This window comes from Pavona decussata, unplaced genomic scaffold, assembly GCF_977016875.1.
Source record: "Pavona decussata unplaced genomic scaffold, jaPavDecu1.1 SCAFFOLD_416, whole genome shotgun sequence".
Lineage (NCBI taxonomy): Eukaryota > Metazoa > Cnidaria > Anthozoa > Scleractinia > Agariciidae > Pavona > Pavona decussata.
In genome coordinates, this window is record NW_028145778.1 from 227,731 (window position 1) to 254,000 (window position 26,270).

General features: G+C 39.7%; 3 protein-coding genes and 1 pseudogene across 4 annotated transcripts in view; 3 read left to right on the forward strand and 1 right to left on the reverse strand.

The window, feature by feature from the left end:
- Positions 1–26: 26 nt before the first annotated feature.
- Positions 27–2,763, forward strand: LOC146450892 (cytochrome c oxidase subunit 6B1-like). Its single transcript, XM_085099814.1, has 3 exons — positions 27–138; positions 1,398–1,611; positions 2,448–2,763. Exons 2-3 carry the CDS (start codon positions 1,411–1,413, stop codon positions 2,499–2,501), a joined length of 255 nt encoding a protein of 84 aa, XP_084955940.1. The 5' UTR covers positions 27–138; positions 1,398–1,410; the 3' UTR covers positions 2,502–2,763.
- LOC146450893 (uncharacterized) lies at positions 2,527–7,751 on the reverse strand. Its single transcript, XM_085099790.1, has one exon. The coding sequence runs from the start codon at positions 7,072–7,074 to the stop codon at positions 5,515–5,517; it is 1,560 nt and encodes a 519-aa protein (XP_084955916.1). The 5' UTR covers positions 7,075–7,751; the 3' UTR covers positions 2,527–5,514.
- Positions 7,752–13,050: 5,299 nt separating this feature from the next.
- Positions 13,051–15,522, forward strand: LOC146450894 (ankyrin repeat domain-containing protein 63-like). Its single transcript, XM_085099703.1, has one exon. It carries the CDS (start codon positions 13,291–13,293, stop codon positions 14,122–14,124), a length of 834 nt encoding a protein of 277 aa, XP_084955829.1. The 5' UTR covers positions 13,051–13,290; the 3' UTR covers positions 14,125–15,522.
- Positions 15,523–21,094: 5,572 nt separating this feature from the next.
- Positions 21,095–26,270, forward strand: part of LOC146450895 (uncharacterized) — a 110,286-nt pseudogene continuing 105,110 nt past the window's right edge. Inside the window, exons 1-3 of the transcript XR_014860194.1 lie at positions 21,095–21,191; positions 21,809–21,850; positions 22,570–22,632. The product of XR_014860194.1 is annotated as an uncharacterized LOC146450895 (transcript). The remainder of the gene's footprint in view (positions 21,192–21,808; positions 21,851–22,569; positions 22,633–26,270) is intronic.

Sequence of the window (26,270 nt, forward strand, 5' to 3'; positions counted from 1 at the left end):
CAATTATTGGGATCCCTCTCATCATCGTACGAAAACGCATGCGTAGTCACATTCACCGGTGTCCGCCATCTTGAGAAGCCATATTGAACACGGTTGTTTAGGTACACTTTTTCAGTTGTTTATTGGCATTTAGGAGTGGTAAGTTGCACTGATTTCTTTACAATAAATCGAAAACTAACTGTTAAGATAGGCGATCGCTTGATTATTTTTTAAAATGTTGTTTTGAACAAAAATATCAAAGGCCGAACTTTCGGAGGCGCTTGGCATCAGTTTTTCCCTGATTTTCAAGTAGTAAGGGTATTATAACTATTTCTCGAGAGATTAACGTTTAAAGCCTATTTTGCCCAAATTAAAACCTTTGTCGTCTGGTTTTTCACCTGTAACTATTGCCTTTTGTGATCAAACCATTGGGTGAGCTTCGGGGAAATCATATCAGGGGGGACATCACCCAGGTGCACCCCTGAAATTTGGCAGGAAAAAAAGGTAAGATTTCTGCACAGCGCCATACATTAATTTTGTATACATTTTGTGGCTCAAAATTCATTCATTCTCTCTGTTTTTGGAAGAGGGTTAGTATGGCAGTGGTGCGTGCACAATGTTTAATGGTGTATGGGGCTCTGCGGAAATCTTTCCAAAAGACATATGGGAAATCTTGACATGTGCTTCTGAATTGATTTTACTTAATGATTTGTCTGAGAGTTTGAGTTTTGATAGTCTGCATGCAGGTATCTCCTATTTCCTTCCTGCATTAGAAAAGGGATGTCCGTGTGATACTATGGTTAATGTGACTCCACTGAATTGCATGCGCATCCACGCTGCACATAATCTCTTGGGTCATCAGCACTCGCTTGAGTGCATGCACATATGGAACATTGTGGTTTTGCTTGGAAGCTAAGTTTGGTGTAGAAATAATTCAGGATTAATGATCCAAGATGACTTGGATAACAGTGCGTCAAAGGAACCAACGAATCCTTGCCCAGAGTGGACTCCTTGGTTCCTTTGGTGCACCATGATCCGAGTGATCTTGGATCATTGATCCTGATCTGGATTATCTCAAAGAAACGCACCCATTGTTTTAGGGCATTTCACAAGGGTGTGCAGATGACAAAATTACCCCATCATTTCCTCAGTTCTATTTTTGAGAAACTACATGTATAAAAGCAGTAACTGTTTGTTATAACAGCTGCCACAAGCTACAGCAAGTCATTGTATGCTATTGTGATTCCTGTTTCATTTATTCTCTTTTTTTATGTACTAGATGTAACAAACAACTGTGGACAAATTATAAAACATCTCTTCATAACTTTGTTTTTGAATCACTTAATTGTGTCCAATTATCCTGACATTTCTCATGAGTTAAATTGAATTCACTGCTGATTCTTCATTATTTCTACAAGGCAAACAAGAACCATGAGCGAAGAAGAAGGTAGAATCACTGAAGTTGTCTTGAAGACTGCTCCATTTGATGCAAGGTTTCCATACACCAACCAGACAAAAAACTGCTGGCAGAACTTTGTAGACTTCCATCGCTGTTCAAAGAAGTTGGGAGAGGAGCATGAGAATTGTAAATATTTTAAGAGAGCTTATATGTCTCTGTGTCCCAAGAGTTGGGTAAGTATGCAGTGTTAATGTAAAGTTACACTTGAGTCACTGGTGGCTGTACCAGTGGATCTTAACCCAGGTTTTGTAGCATGTAGCAATAACAAGGAGTGTTGTTTCTTCCCCCTGGATGGGATACTAATCCATCGCAGTGCTGGAATCACTTTACTACAACTACATGTACCTATTTCAGTGGTAAAGCTGGTCTTGTAACTTATTTAATGGATAAAGGCAGTGCAAAGTGCAAACTTTGATATATCACATAGAAATAAGTTTATTGGTCAGCTATAGGAGTTGTGGAATGCCATCTTCCCATTACAAAGTCATGCAAATTACAATCCTGACTTTGATAAATGTGACTCATTGGAAGTGGAAATTTCTTTAGTCATGAAAAGCTAAATTTCTGTAAGTCTTGTGTTGCAAGGAAAAATGTGGTACCATATTTTAACACGATCGAGAGAAGTTTGTCATTACTTTGCTTCAGGCCATTTGTGACAAGAAAAAGCAATATCAGTTTTACTGGCATTCATTTTGTCACTGGTTTCACAGGAAAATACTCTCTTTATAAGGACAGCAAGGTCTAAGATGAGGCTAATTAAATTTTGCTTTATTTATTTTGCTTTATTCACAAGGCAAACTGTCAACTTTCAACTTTATTAATCTTTGCAGTTATTCAAATACAAATTTCAAATTATTTTGTTCTGTCGATATCTACAGCTGTATTGTATCTTGCCGTAGTGACCATGCGATGTTCACAGCTCAGAATCTACAGTGCAATGACTGGCAGCTTTGGCCAGGCCATGTTTCCTTTTATAGATTTTTGCCAATGGGAAATTTGTCTCTTTTAGGTTGACAACTGGAATGACCAAGTTGAAGAAGGCAGGTTCCCTGGTCGTATTTGATGGCATTTTGTGAAAATGAGTGTGGCTCAGTTTTTCCTTCTTTGATGACAGTGTCTTTTTGTAAAATTATGGTACGCTTTGATGGCATTTTCCAAGAACTCTGTTCTATAATTATGATGGATTTGTTTGTTTGTTTGTTTGTTTCCAGGAGAAGGTGATATGTTTTGTTATAAGAGGCTTGTTGAATACCACAATGAAAGTAATGACAGGTTACAATCTTGTGGGTTAAATTTAAAATAAAAAAGCTGATCGCAAGACGAAAGTCCTATTATCTTTTTAAATGCATGTGTTTACATGTTTATGCAAAGATTTCAATCCCTCGAGGACCAAATCAACTGTTACCCATCCTGAGTGGGACGGAACAAACGCTAAGAGAATATCTCTAACAGGACACCACTGAACCTCAGAAGTTGGTGGTTTCTTTTAGTACTACCCCATCCATCACTTTTAAAGATAATGTCTTTATTGCATAGCCACTTCTCTATCAAAACAAAAAAACTGATTATTAGATTCAAAGCTCACTGCTCTTGTTTAACTAATCTTTTTGCTAACAAAACATAGATGGCCCATCTCCAATTTTAAAGCCAACACTCTCTCCTCCGCAGAGGCTCCATCAGTGGAGAAACGTAGAAAAAAGGAGGGGAAAGGAAGGAAAACGGGGGAAATAAAAAACCGGGGGCGCGCGGGGGACGATGGGAAGGGGGGAAAGGTCTTTTCTTCTCCCTGCCCAGCGTCCCCAGCGCAATTTAATATTTCTTTCCCCCAGGCTCTACTCGTTTAATTTCCCTCTCCCCAGGCTTTGTTAGATTCCTCGACCATCAAAGAAGCCTCTGCGTAGGAGACAGAAGCCAACAGATTTTAGCTGTAAGGCTTGGCAGAAAGGACGCTGGAGATGTCTTGTGTTGTTTTCCCCCTCCTCCCTCATCAAGTGCACTTGTTCTGACCACCCAGCAGGGTTACAAAACTGGGTTTAGATACAGTTGTATTTGATCCTTACATGCAAAGGCAGCCACTATCTTCTAAGTGAAGAAGCTGTCTTGGCCTCAACCACACAAGAACAATTTAATTCTAAAACAAAAACACAAATCCACTTTCGAATAACTGCAGTAAAATTTAAAACTGGAAAACCAAGAATTTCAACTTAAGGTACCAGGCAAATTTTTTTTGCCAAAATGTGTGTGGTATAACTGGGTTTAAAAAGTGAGTTGTTGCATTTTAAATTGCCTGCAAATTTTCTGGCAAACTTTGCCATGGTTTTACAGAAAACCTGATTACACACTTTATCAGTGGCTGTTTGTGCAAAAGTCAATAAACGCTAATCTGCAATTGAAAGTTAATTTGAGGTTTTTAGCACACTCATCGAAAATGTTTGTAATGATTACGGTAAAAATATTGTAGTCAAAACTAAACAGCAAAACGTTTCTGTCAATCATAATTGAATGGAAAATAGAATCCCACACTTCTGCAGAAGTCAGTGTCTTTCTCCAGGGTGGGGGGAGGGAAGGATTCGGGCATACCAACTGCATTTGTCCAATTTGACAATTTTACGCAGCCTCAGGGTCGGGAAGATTGAAATCACAAGGGTGTTTGGTAGATGAAAAAAATACCTATGACGTATCTACCCTTCCGTTCATGGTAAGATGATAGCTAGATTGCCTCTGGTTCATTTCAAAGAAAATAATATAATTTGCCTGTTTTTTTTTTTTTAAAAAAAAACAACATACTGTCTGCATGATGCTTCTAGCCTGTGCCTCCAGCCACCTCTCACCGCTCCCTGACGCTAGGGGCACTCAGCCTGGATGGTACAGTACCTCTTCCAGACCTGTATTTTCATTGGTCCCTTAGTACTGTAGCTCCCATTGTTTTCTGTGGGGGGTTCATTGTTCCCAACCAATGACCTTTTGTTTTGTTCTCCAATCACAGACCTCGTCTGGATAGCTACTGTCTCTCTTCCTCGGCCTGGAGAAATGAGAGGTGGCTGTATTCGCAGGCTACAATTTACCTGAGTTTAGCAGGTTAAGGCTTCGGTTGTTTGTTTTTGTTTTACTTAAGTTGTTGTTTTAAAATAGAGTCCAATGGAAGTTAGAGAGATCCAAAATTTTTCACGATTGGAAGATGGATGATGATAGAAGATTTTTAATTTAATCATGCGACCTCGCTAATTGTCATTCTACATGTTACTACTACATGTAGTAACATTGTATGTATACCCAGTTTACATTGTTTTCACGATATAGAGTACATGTCAATGGAATCGGGTGCATGTGATCTTATTCAGGCTTTAATAGGGTGGAGGGTGATAAATTTTACCAGAAGTGAAATCCCATCATATGCCCGGTCCTCCCACCCCATAAGAGAAACCATTGACTGGTACATTACCCCAGGTTCCAGCACAATATGGGCCCAGCTTGTCCTAGTAATGTTCTGAATTTTTTGTTTCGTTGTGGTTTGCCCGGTGCTTCCCTTGTTTCCAGAACGGCAGTTTTGTTTCTTTTTTTTTTGTTTGTTTTCTAACGCGAAAAAGGGCAGCATAGGCAACCTTGACCCCAGCGTCTTCTTGAAATTCAAAATGGCGGTGAAATCCGGGATAAGGGAGGAATTGGGTGCCCTGTAATCTCGTACCCAGATCTCCCATGGTCCAGCTGATCTCTCGTTAGAAACAAGAAAGGGAGTCATTCTTTCTTATCTTTATTGTGTTCTTTTTTTTTTTTTGTTATTTACTTTAAAGTGTTTTTTATAATAATTAGAACCATAGCAACAACTAAATCCACACTCTGTGAATCAATTATTTATACAACACTCGTGAACTACACAACTGATTAAAAGAACCAATCAGAACTCGACGCAAATACCAGTAAACGCGTCAAAAACACAACATAACAGTGATGCGTGAGTGATGCATCATTTATACTCGCTAATTTCTCAAACGTGTCCTATGGAAGAAGCGTTGGTTTCCTCAGACCAACTGTGACCGAGTAGAAATGTACCCTTGTCGAGTTCAAGGTTCTCATTTTTAAGTCGTCTCTACTATGTGTACCAAGTTAGATGGTACGTGGGTGGTTGTCCTCCGAGGAAGAGCTGGTCTATTCTGCTCGGCGTTTTTTGGCATTAACGATCCCCTTCTGTCGAACGCACCTAGCGTAGGGCCCTTTCGGTCGTTGTTAGCGGATAGAGTCGACCTTCGAAATGAAAAGCCTGGCGCCTCAAGAAGGTTTTTATTTCCAAGCATTGATGACGGAGTAATTGAAGCACGTTTTCCCATTCCCGGGGGAAGGCCTGTCGGCATCATAGACCCTCTTCGAGCGTCACGAAAATTGACATTGCTACCTCGGCGACCCATTTCCGGAGCTCCGGGAAAAGCCGAAGACCTCCGACGACCCGACCCGCGTGGCCTGAGCAAGTCTAAAAAGTTCATCTCAATGTCCTCATCAGCAATTGATGAAGCATTGTCTCTGAGATGGGCCAGTGGATCTGGCCAGTAGCCACTGGGAGGCAGTAATATAGGGTCAAAACTATGTCTATAAGAATCTGAATGTTGAATGCCGTACAGACCAAGAAGCCGACACATTTCTGATTTAGCAGTGAGCGGTGGTCCTCCTTTGATTTTATCTTTCGGCTCGCTTTTTCGCTTGGTTAAAGACACAGTAGTGTTGGTGCTTCTTGGAGAAACAGATCCCTCCTTTTTACTTTCGCCCTCTTTTTTGTTGTCTGTTGGCTGCCATGTGTCGTGCAAATGACTTTGTGATGTGGTGACCAGTAACTCACTTGTCCCTTTCAACTTTTTCTCGACCAGTGAGTCTCTTCTTTGCCTTGTCATAGATGCAATGTCATTCGCATTGCCTTCCTGGCCGTGGTTGCTTTTCATGTCTTTGTTTGTTGAGTCTGCTGTCGGTCTTGGGTTTTGAGCATCAAGCTCTGCCGCGGGTTCATTTTCAATATTTTGAACGGCAATTTGCGGAGAGGGGCTTCTTCGTGCCGCAATCAAGTCCGACAAGTTAGTCAAAGAACGCTTCTCTGCCCACTCTTCTGCGTTAAGAAACGTTTCTGGGTCTCTGATTGTCAGAGACGCTTTCCCCTCGGTCATAAGGACTTGCGCGCATTCATCGTGCCCTTGTTTCGTAGCTTCTAAAATCGGCGTCATGCCCTGTGCATTCTTTTTATCAATGTCCAATCCAAATCTCTTTAACGCTTTCACAAGTTGTTTCACTGTGTTCACCTGGCCACTAGACGCCGCGTAAAATAAAGCTGTATTCCCGTACCTATCTCCCGCGTTCAAATCGAGATCCAAAATTGAAACGTCTAGTATTTTACGGACGACGTTCTCTTGTCCCCGAATGCAAGCCCACATAAGAGCAGTTCTTCCTTCGCGATCCACCAGGTTTACCCGTGCACCATGCTCGAGTAAAATCTTGACGATTTTGTACCGCGTGCGATGCATTTTATCGGGTAGAAAAATCGCTTTCATTAGAGCTGTCTGTTTGTTTTCGTCCGTCCTATTCACATCTTCTGTTTCGGACTCGAGTAGGAATTTAACCTGATAGATTCTGCCTCTTGTTACCGCGTCCAGCAACATGGCGAAGTCTGGTTTCTGCTCGACAATGTTCCAGTACTATAGAAACCGCTAGCAAAACAAGATACTAAACGACAAATATTGACTATTCATTAAATCTACGAAGCTAATCACCCGGCCTCCTCTGAGAATTACATCTATTGTAATCGACTCCTATAAAAGGTAAATTGGAAATCACTTACGCGGTGAGCTAACAACGGCGTTTTATAACTAATGGAGTTTAGTACTCCAAGGACCAATTACTACTCTGTGACCGAATTCTTCTTAGAGTACCTTAAATTTATGACCCTTATTAGCTTGTCAATTATACGTAGTTGTTTTATCTCATGTGCGCTTTGCTTTGTCTCTGTTATCTCACGCGTATTTGCTTAGGACAATGGACGGTGTTAAATAAAGAGCAGTGAGGGATAACGAGATTAGATGTATGAACAGTAAATACTTTAAGATAAAGTACTGTGAAAAGTAAACAACGTAAATGGAGTTTGGTAGATTAAGGTAACGTGAACTGAACGCACGAAAGCTGAACTTCAAGTTTTGTAAGTTTGTTTTAAAGTCGAAACAGTTGTTGGCCGGAAGCAATAAACTCATGCAAATTTTGCAATTTTAATAAAAGCAACATGACTTTTTTCATCAATCATTATGTTAAACCAAATTATAGCAATCGTGCGATTAGTCGGAATGCTAACAAAACACATTGTTTCCCTTCAGAAATTTTTAAACAAGACTATTTTGAGTATCTGTGTGCGTCATTAAAGCTTCATAAAAGTCAATAAAGCAAAGCACGACTTTATCTCCAAAATTGCGGGCTAACGTAATTAACGCTGACTCAAAAGCGCACTACACACAAGTTTTCTGCTCAGCGATTCTACAACGAGTGTCATGATTCGTTCGACCAAATCCCCCCCCCCCCCTCCCCTGTACAATACGGTTGGATAGCGCAAGGAACGCGCCATCTTCAAGTTTTTCTTTTGTAGCGCGTTTAAGTTTCTAAACAACATTGAATAGTGGAAATTAAAAGGGAGGGGGACGCAATCAAGGCGAAACTGCTAATGTGTAACAACATATTGCCACTGGTTGTAGCCATCCTCCCCAAAAGGTCTCTGTAGGATTCGGCCAAATCTAAAATTTAAGATAAGTCAACTTTTTCTGACTCCACCACACATCAGTCTACTGCGGCCTAGTGCTTAGCCATGCCCAGCAACACTGAGAGAAACACTCCCCCCCCCCCCCTCCCCCCGGGCCAAAACCCGAGAAGGCAACCTTTGGATTCCCCGTGTAATGGTGCTTACAGTTGAAATATAAAGTTCGTACTTAACAGCTGAAGTATACAGTTCGTATACCGGATGAACTTTCTCAACTTTGCCTGAACAGGGTGTGCATGGAATAGATGGGTAATGTTGACGTGGTATCTAGAAAATGTCCGAACGGAATAAATAGGTGACGATGGCGTAGCACCCTCGGGGGCTAATCGACAAATATACATACAGTAGTGGGGTCTGAGCTACAAGTCGGTCGTAAAGTGGGGGCCAATTTTCTGCTTGCACGTCATTTTACGCCCCTGAAATGTCGAAAGAAATGGCCGAATTCAGGGAGGTTTATTAAAACTGTGGAGAAATCATTCTTCGAGGACGCTCAAAGGACTATTCGATGGGTTTATGCAAGCGATGAAGGATTTGCCATCTCGAGATATCATCCGAATATCAGACTTTTCTCAGAAATGCCCGAGCGATTCTTTGAGCGAGTTAAGTGACCTATGCATCCTTTACTATCGGTGAATTTGCACTGAACTTGAATTTGATCGAGATTGACTGGTTGTTGGTTTTCCTAACAGCTCTCCCAATAAATTTCCTAACAGCTTTTCACTGTAACAGCGAAATTTTTGAAAAAAACCTGCATAGTTTCGGGTAAAATACTCCTCGCTGCTGAATCCACATCGAGTAGCGCTACGAGTAGAATTGTTCACAAGCCTCGTTCGCTGGTATCGGGGCGAATACGGAACGCGTTGGGTTCAGCTCAAAAGTGAACATGGCCTTATCTGAACTAATTTTCTTGTTTTTGAACTTTTTGTCTCTCTTTCCTTGTATCTTCATCAGGAACGGGTCGGAAAAAAAACAATCACTGGTGTGACGACATGATAAGTCTTATGCATACAGTAATTGTTTAAGTTGTCCTCTCAGCAGATAACAGTGTGTTTTAAGCTAGGTATCATAATATTCTTCACTGGGTTAGTGTTATTTTTTTCCGATTGCTAAGTCAGTGAACAAGTGAGCAACTGATAAGAGATACAAAATAAAATAAATCACTTTATTAAAGTGTCAATGTCTTTAGCGCAGAGCACTAATTGGGGACACCTTCCAAATTGCAAGGCGGTCACATTGTTGAGTCATCTTTGTCTTTCTGCGCGCTAATTACTGTTCGGATTTTCTTTGATTTCAAAGCATACCCATATAATTACAGCATGAGTGACCAATCTTTACCGATGTAGAGGTGCGAAATACCACCGCATCATTTTCCAAAAACGAAATTCTTCGCACATCAGATCGCAGATGAGTGGCTGTTGTAGTGTAACTAATTCTAGTTAGGCTAGATACACACTGAACGGCAAAGTTGTCAACATTCTTTAGCCTCCTAATTGGCGTAAGAAACTTGATCACAGCAAGAGAGGATGAATCCTCTCTTGATCACAGAGAAAATCAGAACAGAACTCTTTCCAGGAGTCATCGAAGTCATTAGAAGGATTTTCATATGTCGGACGTACGCCATTATCAGACACTTTGTCAGCAAATTTGTACGCCAATTGGACCTACATAATATGATTTGGTTGCTCTGCGCAGTCGCCAGCAATTCTGAGGCCACACCAATCTCGTTCCCAGAGCCCGCGTTACCCTTATCCAGCGGAACAGGCAACGAAGATAAGGGCCTGGGGAGCGAGAGAGGGACGCTCCCGACGCTCCCTGGGACGTGAAGAGGAGAGACCCTGGGAACAAGGTTGCAGACTTATTTGCATTCTCGTCCCCAGAGCCGCCTGGTCCACTTAGCCGCTGGAGGCTGGGCACGAGGACCCACCAGTTAAGAGGGACAGGAGGCTTTGGGGACGAGAATGACTTATTTGATGTTCATTTATTAATCATTAACCTCAGATAATAGTGGAGAAACAACACACTACTTTTCGACACATAAATCAGTCAATACATTTTTTTATTACTTCTTCTCCAGTCATCTCCACAATATACATTAGGAGAATAAAGGTATTAAAATAACGAAGAAAGGGCCAAAAATAGAAAGACTAATACTTAGCCCTAAAGATGGAAAAAAAAAAAACAAGGATCATATATTATTGGTTTTCAAGGGAGAGATTATATAATATACGTAATAGAACTTAAACACACATACATAGACACGAAACAAAACTATTAATGAAGGCAACAGAGCCGGTGAAATAATTGTAAAAAGTCATACTTAATATTGGGAAAAGTAAAATTTCAACAGAGCTTTCTTAAATAATTTCTTGTACGTTTTTGTTCGAATATTTGAAGGAATGTCATTTCAGAAATACCGTCCAATAATAGAAGGACAAAATTTACGGACATTAATTCGGAATGAAGGAATCTGTAACAGTTCTGTAGAGGCGCTACAAGTAGCATATTATGTTGCTCTGATATCAAAGAAAATGAAAACTTGGAAGATTTCTTGCCATGAATGAGATCATAAAGAAATAAATGACTGAATAACAGACTAAAGGAAGCGGGAATGGATATAAATACAGATCATTAAAAATAAATCAGTAAGTAATAAATACAAATGTATTTCCACTACCGTAAAATATACAAATATTCTATGCAATAAAATTGAACAACTTGAAGGATGATCGAACAGCCAGTCAACATTGCCCAATATTTCGGTAAGACAAAACTAACCTTCATCAGGGGCTAAGAAAACCTGAGTAAAAATGGAAACAAACAGCAAGGGATCCTTGCTAAGTTTATAAAGTTATTATATAAAGTATGACTTAACAAATTATTGGAGAATGTCTATCAATATTCTGTAACTTACAATATACGGTCGATTCCCGATAACTCGAACCCTCGCCGGCTAACTCGAACCTCGCGCTAACTCGAACCAATTTTCCTTTCCCTTCAGGTCATTTTCTATATAATTTTACCCTCGATAACTCGAACCCCCGATTACTCGAACCTTTTTAAATTTCCCTTGAAGGTTCGAGTTATCGGGAGTCAACCGTAAACATTTAAAAAAAAGTTCTTAACAAAATAAAAGCAAATTAAAACGACTCAAGAGAGGATGATCCTCTCTTGAGCAAATCTAAACTTTCAGTCAGTTTCCCTCAAAAGTTATCATCCCCCCCCCCCCCCCCCTGTTCTTTAGAAGCATCCTAAAAAATCATTAACAAATCTCAAAGATTGATGTGGCCGCGTATTATGACCCCCCTATTGAGCCATCTTTTAGATTGCTTAAACTTCAAAAAGATTCCAAAAAGCTGAAAAAACTGACTACAATACAAAAAACACATGCAGCATTCAACAATCCCCCCTTCCCTTAGTTGGTCCAAGAGAGGACATCCTTTCTTGGTTGGTCACAATCATGCAGTCTGCTCGGTTGCACACGAGCAAGTTTTCTTTCACAAGACTCGACAATTTGGACCACACTGTTTGGAGTTATCAGTGTGGAAAGAGTAAATAAGTTTTTTCAACTTGGTCAGAAAACAAGGAAATTTTGTCAAAGAAAAACTTGACAAATTTTGTCGTTCACATGAGAAACTGAATTGTTGTGTTAAAATCATCTGAAGGGTTTAAATCATAATAAATAATTTTTGCATTTGTACAATTTATGGCAAAACAGTAAACTGAACTGAACTGTTGTTAAAGTCGAAATTTGTCAAAGAAAACTTGCTGATGTAAAATTAGCCGAAGAATCAAAGGCAGTCAAGGCCGTGCGTTCTGTACATTTTTCTCATTTTGTCAAAACGTGTATTTCGGCAAACAAGCTGGCAAAAGACGTCACCCTCGTTTAATTTTGAGTCAGTAGTAAATGAAGAATTGACGGCAGTGGTTGTATAGAACAATCAGGGCCGTACCTAGGATTTTTTTCCTGGCGGCAAACTCCGCACACCCCTCCTGCAGGGGTCTCCCGTATACAGAGAGGGTTTCTAGTTGAAAGTTTTTGTTTTCATTCCTACACAGAAAGTTGCCTTTAAGACCTTTAAAGAAAACAAAACACACTGAATTCACATTGAAGGGAGATTTTTTCAGTCAATTAGTCGATTTTCTTGTGATTTCGGACCAATGTAGCTACAAGAGCTCAAACACTTTGTTAGAAAAAAAAAATCAGTTTTTCTGGCGGGGTCAGCTTTCATCCTTAAACGGCGGGTGTTGGTGAGGTGTCTTTTTGTTGTTGTTGTTTGTTTGTTTGTTATTTTTTTTTCATTGCTCAGCTTTGGGTTATTAATTTACACCTGTTTGTTGTCGTAGTAAACAAATCCCGTTAGTAACCGGCATCTTATATCTCCCTTCAAGATCCTTAGCTGACCAAACATACAGGTGATGAGAATTAAGAAAAAAGATGACCAAACCTAAAATGTCTTGATATTTAAGGAAACTGCGGAATTAACTTCATAAGAAATGTATGTAGAACAGTCAGGAGAAAATACATAATATTGCAGCTTAAAAAACGGCCTCTCTAGCTGGGATTATGCAAAAAAAAAAAAACGGTTTGCCTTTGATTGTGCAAATGTCTATAAGATGTTTTAAGAAAAATAACCTACATTATTGTATAAAGAATTGAAAGCTATCTTTTTAACAACAGAATTGTCGTTGAAATTCGCAATTTTCTTGTTTCAATGTACTGCAGCTTAGCTTAAGTCCTAATACGTGACGGAGATTGTGTAAACATTTATTTTTCGCCCAATCAGTGAATTCAGCGGGTCAGTGAAGCCTGACCTACCATGTAATAGAACCCAATATCAGCCGCTTATCACAACAAAGAACTGAGAGACAATAGGAAGGGAATTATGAAATGAATTATTTTTAATCAAAGAAAGTTGAACGAGTAATTACAACGCTATGAAACTTCTAAACAATTAAACACATCACCTGGTGTTCTGTCCGTTCAGATTCGGTGGTAACTTGGCTTTACATAAGGTAAATATTTTAGGTAACACTTAGCCTGGCGCCGTGAGTGTTAAGCACAAGAGAAGGCGGAATAATGTTACCTTCTTCGTTGACGGTCGGTAACCAAAGACAACCGCTTCCTAATCCTCTTCAAAAAGTAGCATGGATGGACACTTCGCCGAACGATGCTAGCAAAGATCGGGAGTCGCCAGCCTTTGGAAGACCGAGAATACTTTTAGAAGCGGTCACACAAGGCAGACTGCGGCAGGTTCGGCTTTTATTAGATGCGGGTGTTAACGTAAACTGCAAAGATTTGGACAATGGGCAAACAGCGTTGATTAGAGCAATGTTTCTGGAGAACGCAAAACTTCGACGGAGGACCGCGAAGATGTTGTTGAATTACGGCGCAAAGGTAAAGTTGCTGGACAAGTTCGGTCGTTCAGCTCTTTCGTGGGCTTGTATGTTAGCACGAGAAGATATGATCAAGCTGTTCTTCAGTCATCCAGAAGTGGATCTTGCGTTGGGCAGCATCGATACCGATGGGAATACAAACTTAATGTTAGCGTGCATGTCTGGAAATGTAAACATTGTTAAAACGATCTCAAGGGTTTTTAGGAGAAACAGACTGGACGTAAATAGAGTAAACAATCAAGGTAAAAGCGCTCTGACCATAGCATATGGAAAAGAATTTACAGAATGCGTGGAGGTCTTGTTCAACGAAGGACATGTGATTTCGTGTGGCTACGAAACGAACCTTACGCGTGATGCATTCAGCGCTGGAATAGCACACAAGAGAAACAAACCCGGTACAGGGCTTCGACAAAATTCTTGCAATCTTCCTAGATTATTTGATCTGTACACAGAACAGCTAACAAACTCGTACCCGAGAAAGTGCCGTTCAGGAGGAGCCAAGTATTCAGCTTTTTAGCCTTTCATCTTCAAGAGCTGGTGAACGTGACCGGCAAGTTCAGATCTCGCCGCGTAGGGCACTATAAGTATCGATAAACAAACAGAGCTATAAAGGGAAAGTATTTCTCAAGACTGGAGCGCTCGCTTGGTTGTTCGGTAGTGAAGAATATATATCTACCATTTCAAAAACTCAAACTACGTTTGAGGTTCCAGTTAGCAAAGGGGTTCATTTAAAAGTTATTACAAGCTGATATAAATTATAAAGTGAAGAGCACAATGCTTCTACAGGTGACTGCATGCGGTGCGCGGAATGTATGAAATCCCATACTGTTTTATATCTTCAGTGTTTCTAGGGCCTCGATGAGAACAAGACGGTATTCGCATTTGTAAAGTTAATTATATTGAGCAACTGAAGATTGTTTCAAGCAAAAGCAATGAATACAAGCATGAAGTGATGTTGTGGTTCACGGTGTTAAACACCGGAAATAAAAACAAACAATAAAAAACATCATGATCAGGCAGAAGAAAGCCCGAGATGTTCACACTTTGCGATGAGGACAAAACGATAAACAGCACGCGCAGTGGTGAAGAAATCACCACAGTTAGAAAAAAAAACTTGATGATAGTTAAGTTAGCTTAAAAAGGTCATCATTGATTCATGATTGAGCTTGTAAGATCTCAACTTATAGGGGAAGACAAGTATCATGGTGATATGTCAAAAACTCGAAATCATTTTTTATCAACAGAAATCTAAGAACATTGCTCAAATTTGTTGTAAGTTATCACCCTAGTGTACTAAGATTATCGATGAGAGTTGCTCGCCACAAATGGACTGCGGTAGAATGGACTGCAACTTGAAAAAAGTTAGCCTAACTCTTTTTAAGTTCTCGCACTTTTGTTCCCAAAATGCACTAAAGCAGGTCATGAGTCGTTCCTTTCAAGAATTCAACTAATTTCTGTTTCTTGATGTTCTAGAATTGTTTTTTAACTAAGTGAAGGTGTTGTTACACCATTTTAACGAAAAAAGGGTCAAAATCCCTATGATACGAGTTTCTTCTTTTAAGAATTGAGTTGATTTCTTTCTTCTCGCCATTCCAGAATTATTTGGCAGCTGATTGAAGGTCTTATTTCATCATTTTTAACAAAAGATACTAAAAACGCCATGATACTTCCCCTTTAACCAGAACTTTTCTCTTCATTATATTTTTCGTGTTCAATGTCGAGAATGATCGTGCACGCGAGTAACGTTAAAGCTCTTCGGGCTAGTGGAGGTGGGAGCGCTTCTCGAGTTGTTTTTATCTTTGTTTTGTAAAGTATCATTTAAAAACTGCCTGGTTGAGGAAAACCATTGACAGAGAAAAGTACAACTTTGGCTCATCATATACTGTAGTCTATTATTAAACAGTACTTGAGTAATCACGTGGCTTTTTGATTTGTCGGGGACTTGGGAGTAATTTGCAAGGTGCGAGATGCCCGCGCGAGATAGCCGAGCTCGATTTTTGTCTTCGCCCTATATATACCCCACTTGGGAGCCTGTTCACAGGCTATAGCACGAGAAGAAACGTACATATTCACGCGATAAGGCACACGAGCAGACTGGCTTGGCTAGTGAACAAAAATCATAGCACCAAAAGCACGTGCTCAACACACGATGAAACTTACGACTCGATCACACTAGCCAACTAATAATGGGTCGAAGAATTGACCAAAAGTAAAATTTTTACAATAACTGTCCAAATTTCCACGCGCTGATTGGCTCGTAGCTATTGTCTATAAGAGTACAGACAATAAAAATGACGTCAGATGTAACGCGCGCGCTTTCTCAACGAAAAAATAGCCAATTCCGCTCGTCCTTTTTCCATGTTATTGTAAAAAACAAATCGACGGCAGTTTTCTATGGTCTATACTCTTATAGACCATAAAATGACGCCATAAAATGTCCAAAACTTGGCAGTGAAACCACTCGCCTGCGGCTCGTGGTTCCACTTGAGTTTTGAACATTTTTTGAGTCATTTTATGGTCTATAAGGGTATAGACCATAGAAAACTGCCGTCGATTTGTTAAACAGTGGCGGTGAAACACACGACCCCAATATTCAGGTATACGGTATAGCTATTTTGCTCTTTTTACCCTTATTAATAATTTTGTCCTGTGTCTATGTAAGTGTGTTTATGTTTTATAATGTATATATTTTTTCTTTCGTTCTCTCCCCACAAAAAGCGATAATTTAACCATCCTTGTATGTTTAGTTCAACTATTTTTTGCCCTATCTCCGTTGCATTTATACGAGTTTCTGATGATGTTGTGATTTGGTGATGAATAAAGAAACCGAAGATTTTTCCTTTCCACTTCAAACAGCAGCACAGCCGAGGGAAGTACTGATTCAGATAGCTTTCATTTGAATGGTCAGAACCATGGTTTAGTCCATCCACAGTTTTAAAGTTAGGACCACACGGTCCATATACAGCATAAACGAAACAGCACCACAGCCGTGAACATGCTGTTTTATAGTTTAATTTGAATAGCCACACTTTTAGGGAAGTATGATCTTGAAATTTATTTTTGAAAGATTTCAGCAGCTCCGTGTTCCATACCACTGACGAGGAACATATTGAACGAGATACCACTACATACTAGTAGTAATCAGAGATTAGTGAGATGCGTTCGACCATTTGGGAAAAGAAAGTTACATTAACTGCCAGATATTTTTCACGTTTATTTAAATTGCAAAAAAATGTTATCATTGTATAACCCAGTGTTTATAATATAATGGATATTTGGTGCGCTTGCTTGTCGGGTTTGACCTTCTCTTCACGTTTGGTGTGCTTGCTTGTCGAATTCTGGAGTGTGCTTCCTTGCTGTGTGGACTATTATCAGGGAAGATGCATTGTTTACTTTTGAAGTTAGAGTTACTGGCATTTGGAATCTTGCGAAAGCATAACGATATGTTCATTTCCTTTGTTTGTTGCGGGAGTTGAGTTTCACGTTAATAGAGGAATAGAAGCCAAAAGATTGATAATTATATAATAAATAAATAAATAAATAAACAACTAAATAAATAAATAGCTAAAATATACTAAATGAAAGAAAAAATATATAAAAATATATTTGCTGCGTAAGCAGTACGCAACGCGAGATTATACTTGATTGTACTTAATCTTTTGAATGAAAACTTCGAAAAAAGCATTTCCTTATTTTAAAGCGTACAACATTTACGGTAGAATTCGGCAAGGAACCGGGGAAACTTCAACGTGGCCGTTCATATGCCATTGCCTTTGAGCAGACATTGAAAGCCGCCACGAGACATCTTCGGCGTAGCGTCACAAATTTGCATAAATATTATTGAGATCATCTCAAAAGGCAATGTCACGTTTTCTCCATTTTCTATCAACTGATTCAGATTGTAACCGTGTCTTCCACTGATAGATGACTGGATAACTTGTTCACTTAACCCAGTTTTAATAGTGAATGAAGCGAAACTAAAATATTGCGACTTTTTGGCCGCTGTTAATTCACAAGCCGAGAATTGAAACACGCGCGATCGCTTTTAACCTCGCTAAACCAGTGCGCTGCACATAATTATGGTTTAATCTTTTGAATCAAACCTTCGAAAACAGCATTTCCTTGATTAAAAAAACGCACAATACTTTCCCTTGTAATTGGCAAAGAAGCGAGAAAACGCTTGAAGAGCGAACTCTTTCCAGCTCGAGCATACACGTGCGCACATCCATCGCTCCAACAAAATTAAAAACGCAAACAAAGTTGGCGGCTGTCTCGCCGTAAAACGGAGCCGAACTGTGGCCGTTTCACTACAAGAAACCAACGTTGCCTTGCAATAACAAAAACTGGGTACCACCGAGTGCTTGCAATCCCTTATAATCGAATGACTCGATAAAGTGTTTGCCATTGCAACTTCACCAATTCGTTTCACTCGCACTAGGAATGTTGCTTTTCTCGAAACAAATCATGGCCATTTGCCGAGCTACACAACTCGGCAACTTTTTGCTTTGGTGACCACAAATCATGGCCATTTGCCGATCTACATAACTCGGTAAGTAAATTATTTGCCGAGCTACACATCTCCGAAAGTAAATGTAATATATTTTGCTGAAACTACGCAACCAGTCAGCACAAGGCAGCGTTGGTTTCTTGTAGTGAAACGGGTAAACAACACTATGCTGAACTTATCCATGTGTCTTCGCAGTCATACACACTTCGTGAAGGCGTTGATAAATCTAAATTTAACCCGAAAGTATTTTTTTCTAACTTAAACAACGCAACTTCCCTAACGAAGCACAGCCGTCCAGCCAGCACACCAAAAGCGATGCAAGAACGTGAAACTCCACTCCCGCTGGAACGAAGGAACTGAACATCGATAAGCTTTTGCAATAATTTCGCAAGATTCCAAATGCCAGTAACTCTAACTTCAAGTGTAAACAACACAACTTATCTGATAACAGTCCACACAGCCAGGAAGCACAGTCCAGAATTCGACAAGCAAGCACACCAAACGCCAAGAAAAGGACAAACTCCCAAGCAAGCACACCAGCAAAACGTGAAACTCGACCCGCTAGCAACATTAAAAGATGGCTCTAGCGCGAAAACGAGGGGGCGACTCTTATACGAAAACGAGACTAAAAAGATGGCTCTAGCGCGAAAACGAGGTCAGAGTCGTCATAAGTTCGCACCAGTTTCCCGGCCGACACATGCCCCTGCAAAACTCAAGCGGGGGGGCTATTTGGGTGTCCTTACAGCAATCTCGAAAAGTTCTGCATAGCCGTACACAGGCACACCAACTCAAAAGACACAGGACGCAAAAACGAAATTAGGCTTGCGTTCTCCTTCGTCGAACGCAAATATAACACTCTAACACTGTCTTTGATTGGAGTGAGTCCGTCTGGGCTGGATCGGCATGCGAGCTGGCCCGGTCCTTGATTAAAAGGTCTGTAACAAACCAAACAGTGTGGAGTATCGAACTTTCAAGTGATTCCAGTCTCCGGCGTTCGAGAATTTACATATACTCTTATCATCTTCTCATGGCTTCATGACCTCTAAAAACAACTTGACTTGTGAGGTGCCGTCCGAGCCATCTTCATCAACAACTCATTCTCGAGTAAAATTCACACCATAGCCATCTCGGCTGTGTCCCTTTTTTTTTTTTAGAAAAATATTGAGCTTTTGATGTTGACTCTCAATTCCCTTTTTCGCTGCTAATGATAGAAGTCGCGCCGATCAAAATGCTCCCCGCTGTTCTTATGCCAATTTTATTGAATTTTGTGTCATGAACATTCATTTGCTTTGCCTCAATACGTAACATTGACCTTCGCTGAGAGGGAAAAGCAAATCAAAATGACTCTTTACCGTTTTTGGGGGATAATAGAACGTCAATTTAAAACTAAAGGTAACCAAATTCCGATAAATAACTCGTAAGTGGATCACTCACATAAAGTAAAAGAGTTTCGTGGTTCAGTGGCAGTCGTGGGAGTTATTTTTCTCTCCAACTGAGCGCTCCAAGGGACGTTTGCTCGGCTTTTACCAAGCATCTCTTGCATCATTAATTACAAGTTATCTGCAAGTAAAATTCACGCTAAACAAACGCTGATCGGAACGACTAAAAGATATAGGCAGCTTACAATGCGGCATAAGTGAGACTGCTTATTAAGGACTTTTGCCTTTGGTTTTCTTTTTTCTTCCTCGTGCTGGTTACCAACTCAAAACCTGGCAATTGTCGCCCCGTTAAAACATGGCGATCTGATGGTTGCGAGTTCGAGTCTCCGTTATCGCAGAGAAAATTTTTTGGGGGGTTTCTTTTTATTTACGAATACCAGGTAATACACTGGCAGCCCAAGCTCGCTATCCTTTAACATGAACGTGAAATCGATTCATGGACTTCGTATTTTGTATTTTGGTCAGAAAAGAGTCTCAGAAAAAGCCAGAAATGTGTCGCGGATGAACAACATTGAACGTTTACATCAATTAAGTTCCCAAGTCCTTGTGCCCCAGCGATAACAGCGATGTTTGCATATTCGCTCGACTGTTCACAATACAGAAAAGCGGATTCGAGTCCTATGCGGAAGCCATGGATAGAACTTTCCACTATCTACAAGAGCCTGTGAATACGAGCCACTTTTGCAATTTATTCCTCTGAACTTGGACTAAATTGCGCGCTTTACTGACGCTATGTTATAATCAAACTTCCCTATAGCTTGTCTCTTTTACCCTCTAGTCTATATGCATCACTTAGTCATAATTTCTCGTCACTCCTCCGTTGTAGTAAAGCCTGGATTTGAGCGTTTGCTTCACCACGCGTTTTGATTGGTTAGCAAAACTCGTTCCACTTTCTAAACTAAATAGAAGCAAAACCAAGACCAATCCTGTCCTGCTCGCACGTATAGCTTCGAGTTCTGATTGGTTCGTTGCTGTTTACGTCTTTTGTGATTGGTTAGAGTGATTACTTTGGATTTGGTGTTTCGACCAAATGAAACCTGCCTACAGTCCTGTGGGGAAAAGAATGCGCCAAGTGGCGTACCAATCGTTTAAGAAATACATTTATTATGTCCTCATGTTTGAAGAACAAAGTTTTATCAATTACTGAATAATATTGTGATTAGGTTTTAAAGATGTTGTATGTATTTTCCCTTCTATCCATTTAGCTTCATCTATAAAGAGTTTACAGAATAGATTGCCATAATAATTTTTTTTTAGTTTTTTAGTTTTTGTATATTAGTAAATGATATGAGTTGTAAATAAGAAATTCAGCCTTTGGGCTGCAATGTATTTATTTAATAAACTATCTATCTAAAATCTCTTGAGAGTTTTTCAGAGTCTAATTAAATGTAGAGTACCTGTTATTTTGTTTCCTTAAAATCAGTATTTTTACTCTTGGCACAGGGTACTACAAGCCAAGATATGCCTGATTTACTTATTTTCTTTCTTACAAATTTTCTGTTTTAGTTTCTAGATCTGGACTTGTTATCTCGCAACTGATCATGAAGACTACCCATGTTCTCATTATAAGTGTCCTGCTGGCGCACATGCTTATTACGTCAGACGCACGAAAGACGTGTTCTAAGCGGTGTACAAAATGTAAGTGAGACCAACCAAACTAGAACTTTGTACGAAATTTTGTCGAATTTCTTTCCTCCTTTCTCACTCTCTTTCATTTTTTCTTTCGTCGTTTGGTTCTTTTCTTCTCATTTTGAAAAAATATTCTTTTAATTCTCGACATGAGTTAAAGATTAAAAATGAGGGGCGATGAAGTGTGGTCGAGTTGTTAGAGGCGCAGGCTTCTAATCCTTGGCGCAGTTGTTCGAAGCACGATTAACCTAATCCTTGGTTAACATAAACTTTGATTCAAGTTTAATGATTAATCAATAAAGATTCTTCAGTTTTCTTTACCATAAGCTTAAAATTAGTTTTTAACCAGCGAGATGAACCTCGGTTAATTTTAATCGGGGATTAGCGTTAATCGAATTTCGAACAACCGGGCCCCGACGTCCCGTGTTCAAATTCTCAGCCTCGCCCTTTAACTAGTCAACTAGTCATCCTCCTACAAGCTGAATTTTTTTTAAAAAAAAAAAAAGGGTGTTATTTACAGTTTTTTGCTGTTGTTGGTCTGCGGTTTACAGTGTCTACAATTATCATATTATTAAGACATTTAAATGTAATTAAGATGATTTTTTTCTTCCTTTCTAACGTCTTAGTTATCGAGAAGACAATTGATCCTTTGGAGGAAAAGATTCAGGGTAGGTTGAACTGCCATTAACTAAATCTCCCCGTTTCTACAGTTACTACAGTTATATCGTCCTCCCCCCCCCCCCCCCCCTCCCCTTTTTTTGTATCCAGAAGCTATAGCTAAGTACAGAAATTTTGTTTGGCCTTATCACCTCAATACAAAATCTATTGATTTCTCTAGCATTCAAACCCTCAAACCGTTGAAAATTAGCGTTTTGCGATTGTGGCTTGGCTTTTCATTCAAACCGGTGAACCTAGAAATTCTCTGATTCTGAGAAACAACTCAGAAAATTTGCACCCATGCCATTTAGTCACGCTCCAAAACTTTTCCATACAAATCAGGTTTTTAAACTGGCGTCAAATCCCCGGTCATCCGGCCGGTTGCAGTAAGACGGACATGAATTCCTGGATGTAATTATACTCTAATGATTTCTAACGGTTATACAACACCCGCTCTTTTTTTATCGAGAAACGAAGCACAGGAACTGGATTTTTCCTTGTCGCCTACCGTCTTAAGTCACTGGTCTAAAAATTAATGTTCTAGCCAATTAAAAGATACTATTTCCATTTTTTGGGATCATCCTGGTACAGCTAAAAATTAAGTTAATCAGTGAGGCTGCTAATTGTTGCAAAGACCTATTAAACAAGTGGAAATGTGTAACTAACTTTCGGCAAAGGCTATAGAAAAGTGTTTACTATTAAGGTTTAATACTCCTTTCTAATCTCTTAGCTCTCCAGTCTGCCGTTGAATCTCTGGACAAAAGAGTGACACAACTAGAGGATAAGCTTGCTGGTACGTTACTAGTCTGAGTCGCACAATGTGCAATTCGGGGAAAGCGGCCTTAAAATCTAGTTAGATGCAAGTAAGATTAAGGTATTATTCAGTAGTTAGCAAGGAATGAACCTAAAAAACTTTATTTTGCCATTGCGCGCAGTAGAGTTGCGCACTGCAAACAAGGTGGCTCCATAGTCTTTTCACTTATAATATGGTGCCCGTCATGTTGCACAACGAAAGCCAATTCCCTTGTTTTCTTTCTACCAACTCATTGAAGTCACCCAAAATGTAATAATCAAGAATAAAACTATGACCTTAAACTCTCGCTGGTAAAATAATGCCTCTGAGTCGTGAGTTAAAACTACTCAAACACTGCGTTTGCCACTGTGTGTTAGGCAATTTCCTTCGGTGAAATCTTCTGAAATTTTCACAGCGGATAGAGACCAGAAAAATCTTTTAAGGACAAAAAAGGTAGAGCTCCTTATTACTCGAATTTGTTTCTCGCCAAATCTGAGACGGACGCATTACTACGTGCCCCATTCCAACCATATATATGGTGGCATTTTATAGTAAGACGACAATCTTCATGATATGGACACACCCTCTTGATGACCTCCAGACTTTCACGAGGGTCTCAGTGGGGTTTAACCGTCAGCCGTAAAACAGCCTAAAATTTAACCGCCAACCGGTGTCAAAAAAGCAGTTACTATTTGCAGTCAAACGGCCTCAAAGTCTTTCAAATGTCACTATTTCAGCTGCTCATCCGGGACTTTTTGGCTCTCAAACCAGTTTCCATGTTCCCAAATATACTCACTTTATGATCTTCTCCATTTAATTGGCGTCTAAACTGGCACTTGATCAAATAACGTCCGTCTGAAGTAGTTCTGGTTTCAAAATATAGATGATTTATTACATTGATAACGTATTTCTGACCAAAAAATAACCTCCAATCTTCTTGTCATACTAGACACACTAATAGAGCCATTCCATTCAGCGTATCGATTCCCCTGCCATCGAGCTTATTGATCGATGGCAGGGAAATTTGATAACGGTCATTACGGGATCTTAAGGGGATGATATGGCTTAGCACGATGTCAGTGAATATTTTTCACTTTGACCCCAGCTTTCTTCTTGTAGCACCGTACACATTTGACTTCGAAAATGGCATCGGTGGTTGGACAAAGACTGGTACAGTTTTTGACAACCAGCCTACCTATGGTGACAATCCAACCGCTCGCAACAGAGGTCAGCCCGCCAAACAACAGGGAGACTTTTGGATCGGAGGATATGAGAACAGGCCCTCCAAAGAAGCACAAGCAGGGGCGATTCAAGGAGACAAGCCCCAAGGAACGCTTTCTTCCCCTCCCTTGAAGATCGTGGGTAAAGACATTTTGTTTCTGATCGGCGGAGGTTGAGATATGAATACAGTTCGTGCAGAATTGATAATCGACCGCGAGGTGAGACTCAATGTAGTTTTGATTCCACAAATTGCTGTTTGTATGGCGTCAACAGTTTAATACCTTTGAGTTGCATCTCTTGTGGTTTCTTCAGATTCTTTAACTAAGGATATTATAACAAAACGCAGCGGGCCACTTTACAACAGCAACTGCCAAATGTCTTTATCACAATCACCGAGCCTTAATTAAACGTACTGCTGTATTTGCATCTTTCGTAGATCTCCTGTTAAAACCGTAAGCTTACCTTATCTTCATCTTACGCTCAGACACTACACGAGAACTATTCGCCGTGAACTGTTTTACATTCCGTTCGCGCACATTAACTCGTGCAACTCACAATGGTAGGCTTACAATATGTATAAGGATATTATCTTTTTTTTAAAAAAAAAAATTCTTGGTAACAAAAATAGCAAATAGTAATAAAAATAAATCAAAATGGCATTACATAAGAGTTCGAGTTCGAGTTGGATGAAAATCAGTTGTCTAAACTTAAACCAGTGTTTAGCCTAAAGATTATTTCTTCTTTTTCCTTTCTGTTTATACTGGACTAATAGCTACTTTAATTGTTTTGCTGTGAGAACTTCAAGTATACTTAGTATCGTTAATTTGTTGATTGCAATATCCTACTTTTGTTATTTAGACTCTATTTACCTCAGCATTTTAATTTGTAGGTTGTCCTGAAGGCCACTGGGAAGTGCACTAAAACGATGAGCCGTGAGGCCTGGGATGTCAGTGCCTATATTTGCAAAACAGCACATGTTAAACTGGTTGACTCGAGTAGCGAACCTTGGGGTCACATCAACTTTGATGACCTTAAAGGAGACATCATCCGCGTGCGGGAGTAATCATTCTGAAATCCGAGTTTACTCTCGTCGAAGAATCGTAAAAAAGCGTTAAGGGATCGGGGGAAAAAGAAAAAGATTAAGGATTTTCATTTCAATTCCTGTGGCAACAGCAGTCCGCTCCGATCTATCCAAGACCACCTACTGAGGCGGTCTTGTTTAAATCGATTTGGGGCCTTTTAGCGTTTAGTGTTGGCGCTTAGGAGTCATCGTACCTGTGGTGCTTGTGGTAGGCTGCTACTAGACATGTAAGACAAGGGGAAATAAAATTTCAAATGCAAGTTTTGTGCTTTTTCATTGCTTTATCATGAGTTGATCCAAGAATTAATGCACTTCTCGGCGTGTACGCGCGAACTAATGTGATGATAGATTTTTCTTACCCGCGTGTTCTGTCGCACTTTGTAATAATCATCGCACTTTGTAATACCTGTCGCACTTTGTAATAAAACTGTCGCACTTTGTAATAGCTGTCACACTTTGTAATAACACTTGTCGCACTTTGTAATAAAATAGATGTCACACTTTTTAATAACAAGTTGTCGCACTTTGTAATAAGCTTTTAAATTACTTTTGAATAGGATGTTCTGTGGAAAATAAGTGAATTAACTGATCATCCAGGGCACAAAAACGTTCTTCTTTGATATTTTACTTTGCATGCTAAACTGAGGGTATGAAAAAGAAACGCGTTCTCCTTCACGCTTTCTCCTCGCAATTGTTATTTTGGAGATCACACAGCTTGCTTAGCAATGATGGAATGCAATAAGTGAAAAGAGAGGAGATAACTCTTGGTTAAAATGAAAAGATGCTCGAGAGGGTTGAGTCAAAGGGTTTGTAAGGGAGATAAGGTCTTCTGTATATGAGTTTTTTGGAGGGAACGAGGGCGGGAGGGGAGTCACAGGAATGAAACATGAAAACAATAAACATGAAAAAGAAAATTTTGATAATAAAAGTCTTTACAGTCATTATTTTGTAAAGTTTCTTTTATCTGCAACTGTGCCTTTTGTTTGCAAAGCGAAGCTTTTTCAAGAAGGGAAAATTATATTCATTTACTATCCATTTTCTGGCGAAAACATCAAAAGTAGCATGTTGTTGAAATCTGCTTTATCACAACCCATCTAGAATAGAATCACCCAGATTGAAAGGAAAAACAGTTCCTTAAACTGAGGAGAGAGAGAAACATTCTGTTTGTTCAGTTGTTTATGAAGTTTTTGAAAACAACTAGTTAATACCGTTTCATGTTATAGTTCGTTGTTGTTTATTCAAGGTTGAAAAAAACAATTTTTATATTACTCTGATTCAATGCACTAGTACTAATATCACGTAAACTGATTACGCTATGATGGTTGCTGTTACATGT

Bases quoted from the DNA above. Each gene is read 5' to 3' on its own strand.
- LOC146450894 (XM_085099703.1), top strand. From the start codon at position 13,291: ATGTTACCTTCTTCGTTGACGGTCGGTAACCAAAGACAACCGCTTCCT.
- LOC146450893 (XM_085099790.1), bottom strand. From the start codon at position 7,074: ATGTTGCTGGACGCGGTAACAAGAGGCAGAATCTATCAGGTTAAATTC.
- LOC146450892 (XM_085099814.1), top strand. From the start codon at position 1,411: ATGAGCGAAGAAGAAGGTAGAATCACTGAAGTTGTCTTGAAGACTGCT. The intron at 1,612-2,447 runs GTAAGTATGCAG...TGTCTCTTTTAG, and splicing joins CTCTGTGTCCCAAGAGTTGG to GTTGACAACTGGAATGACCA.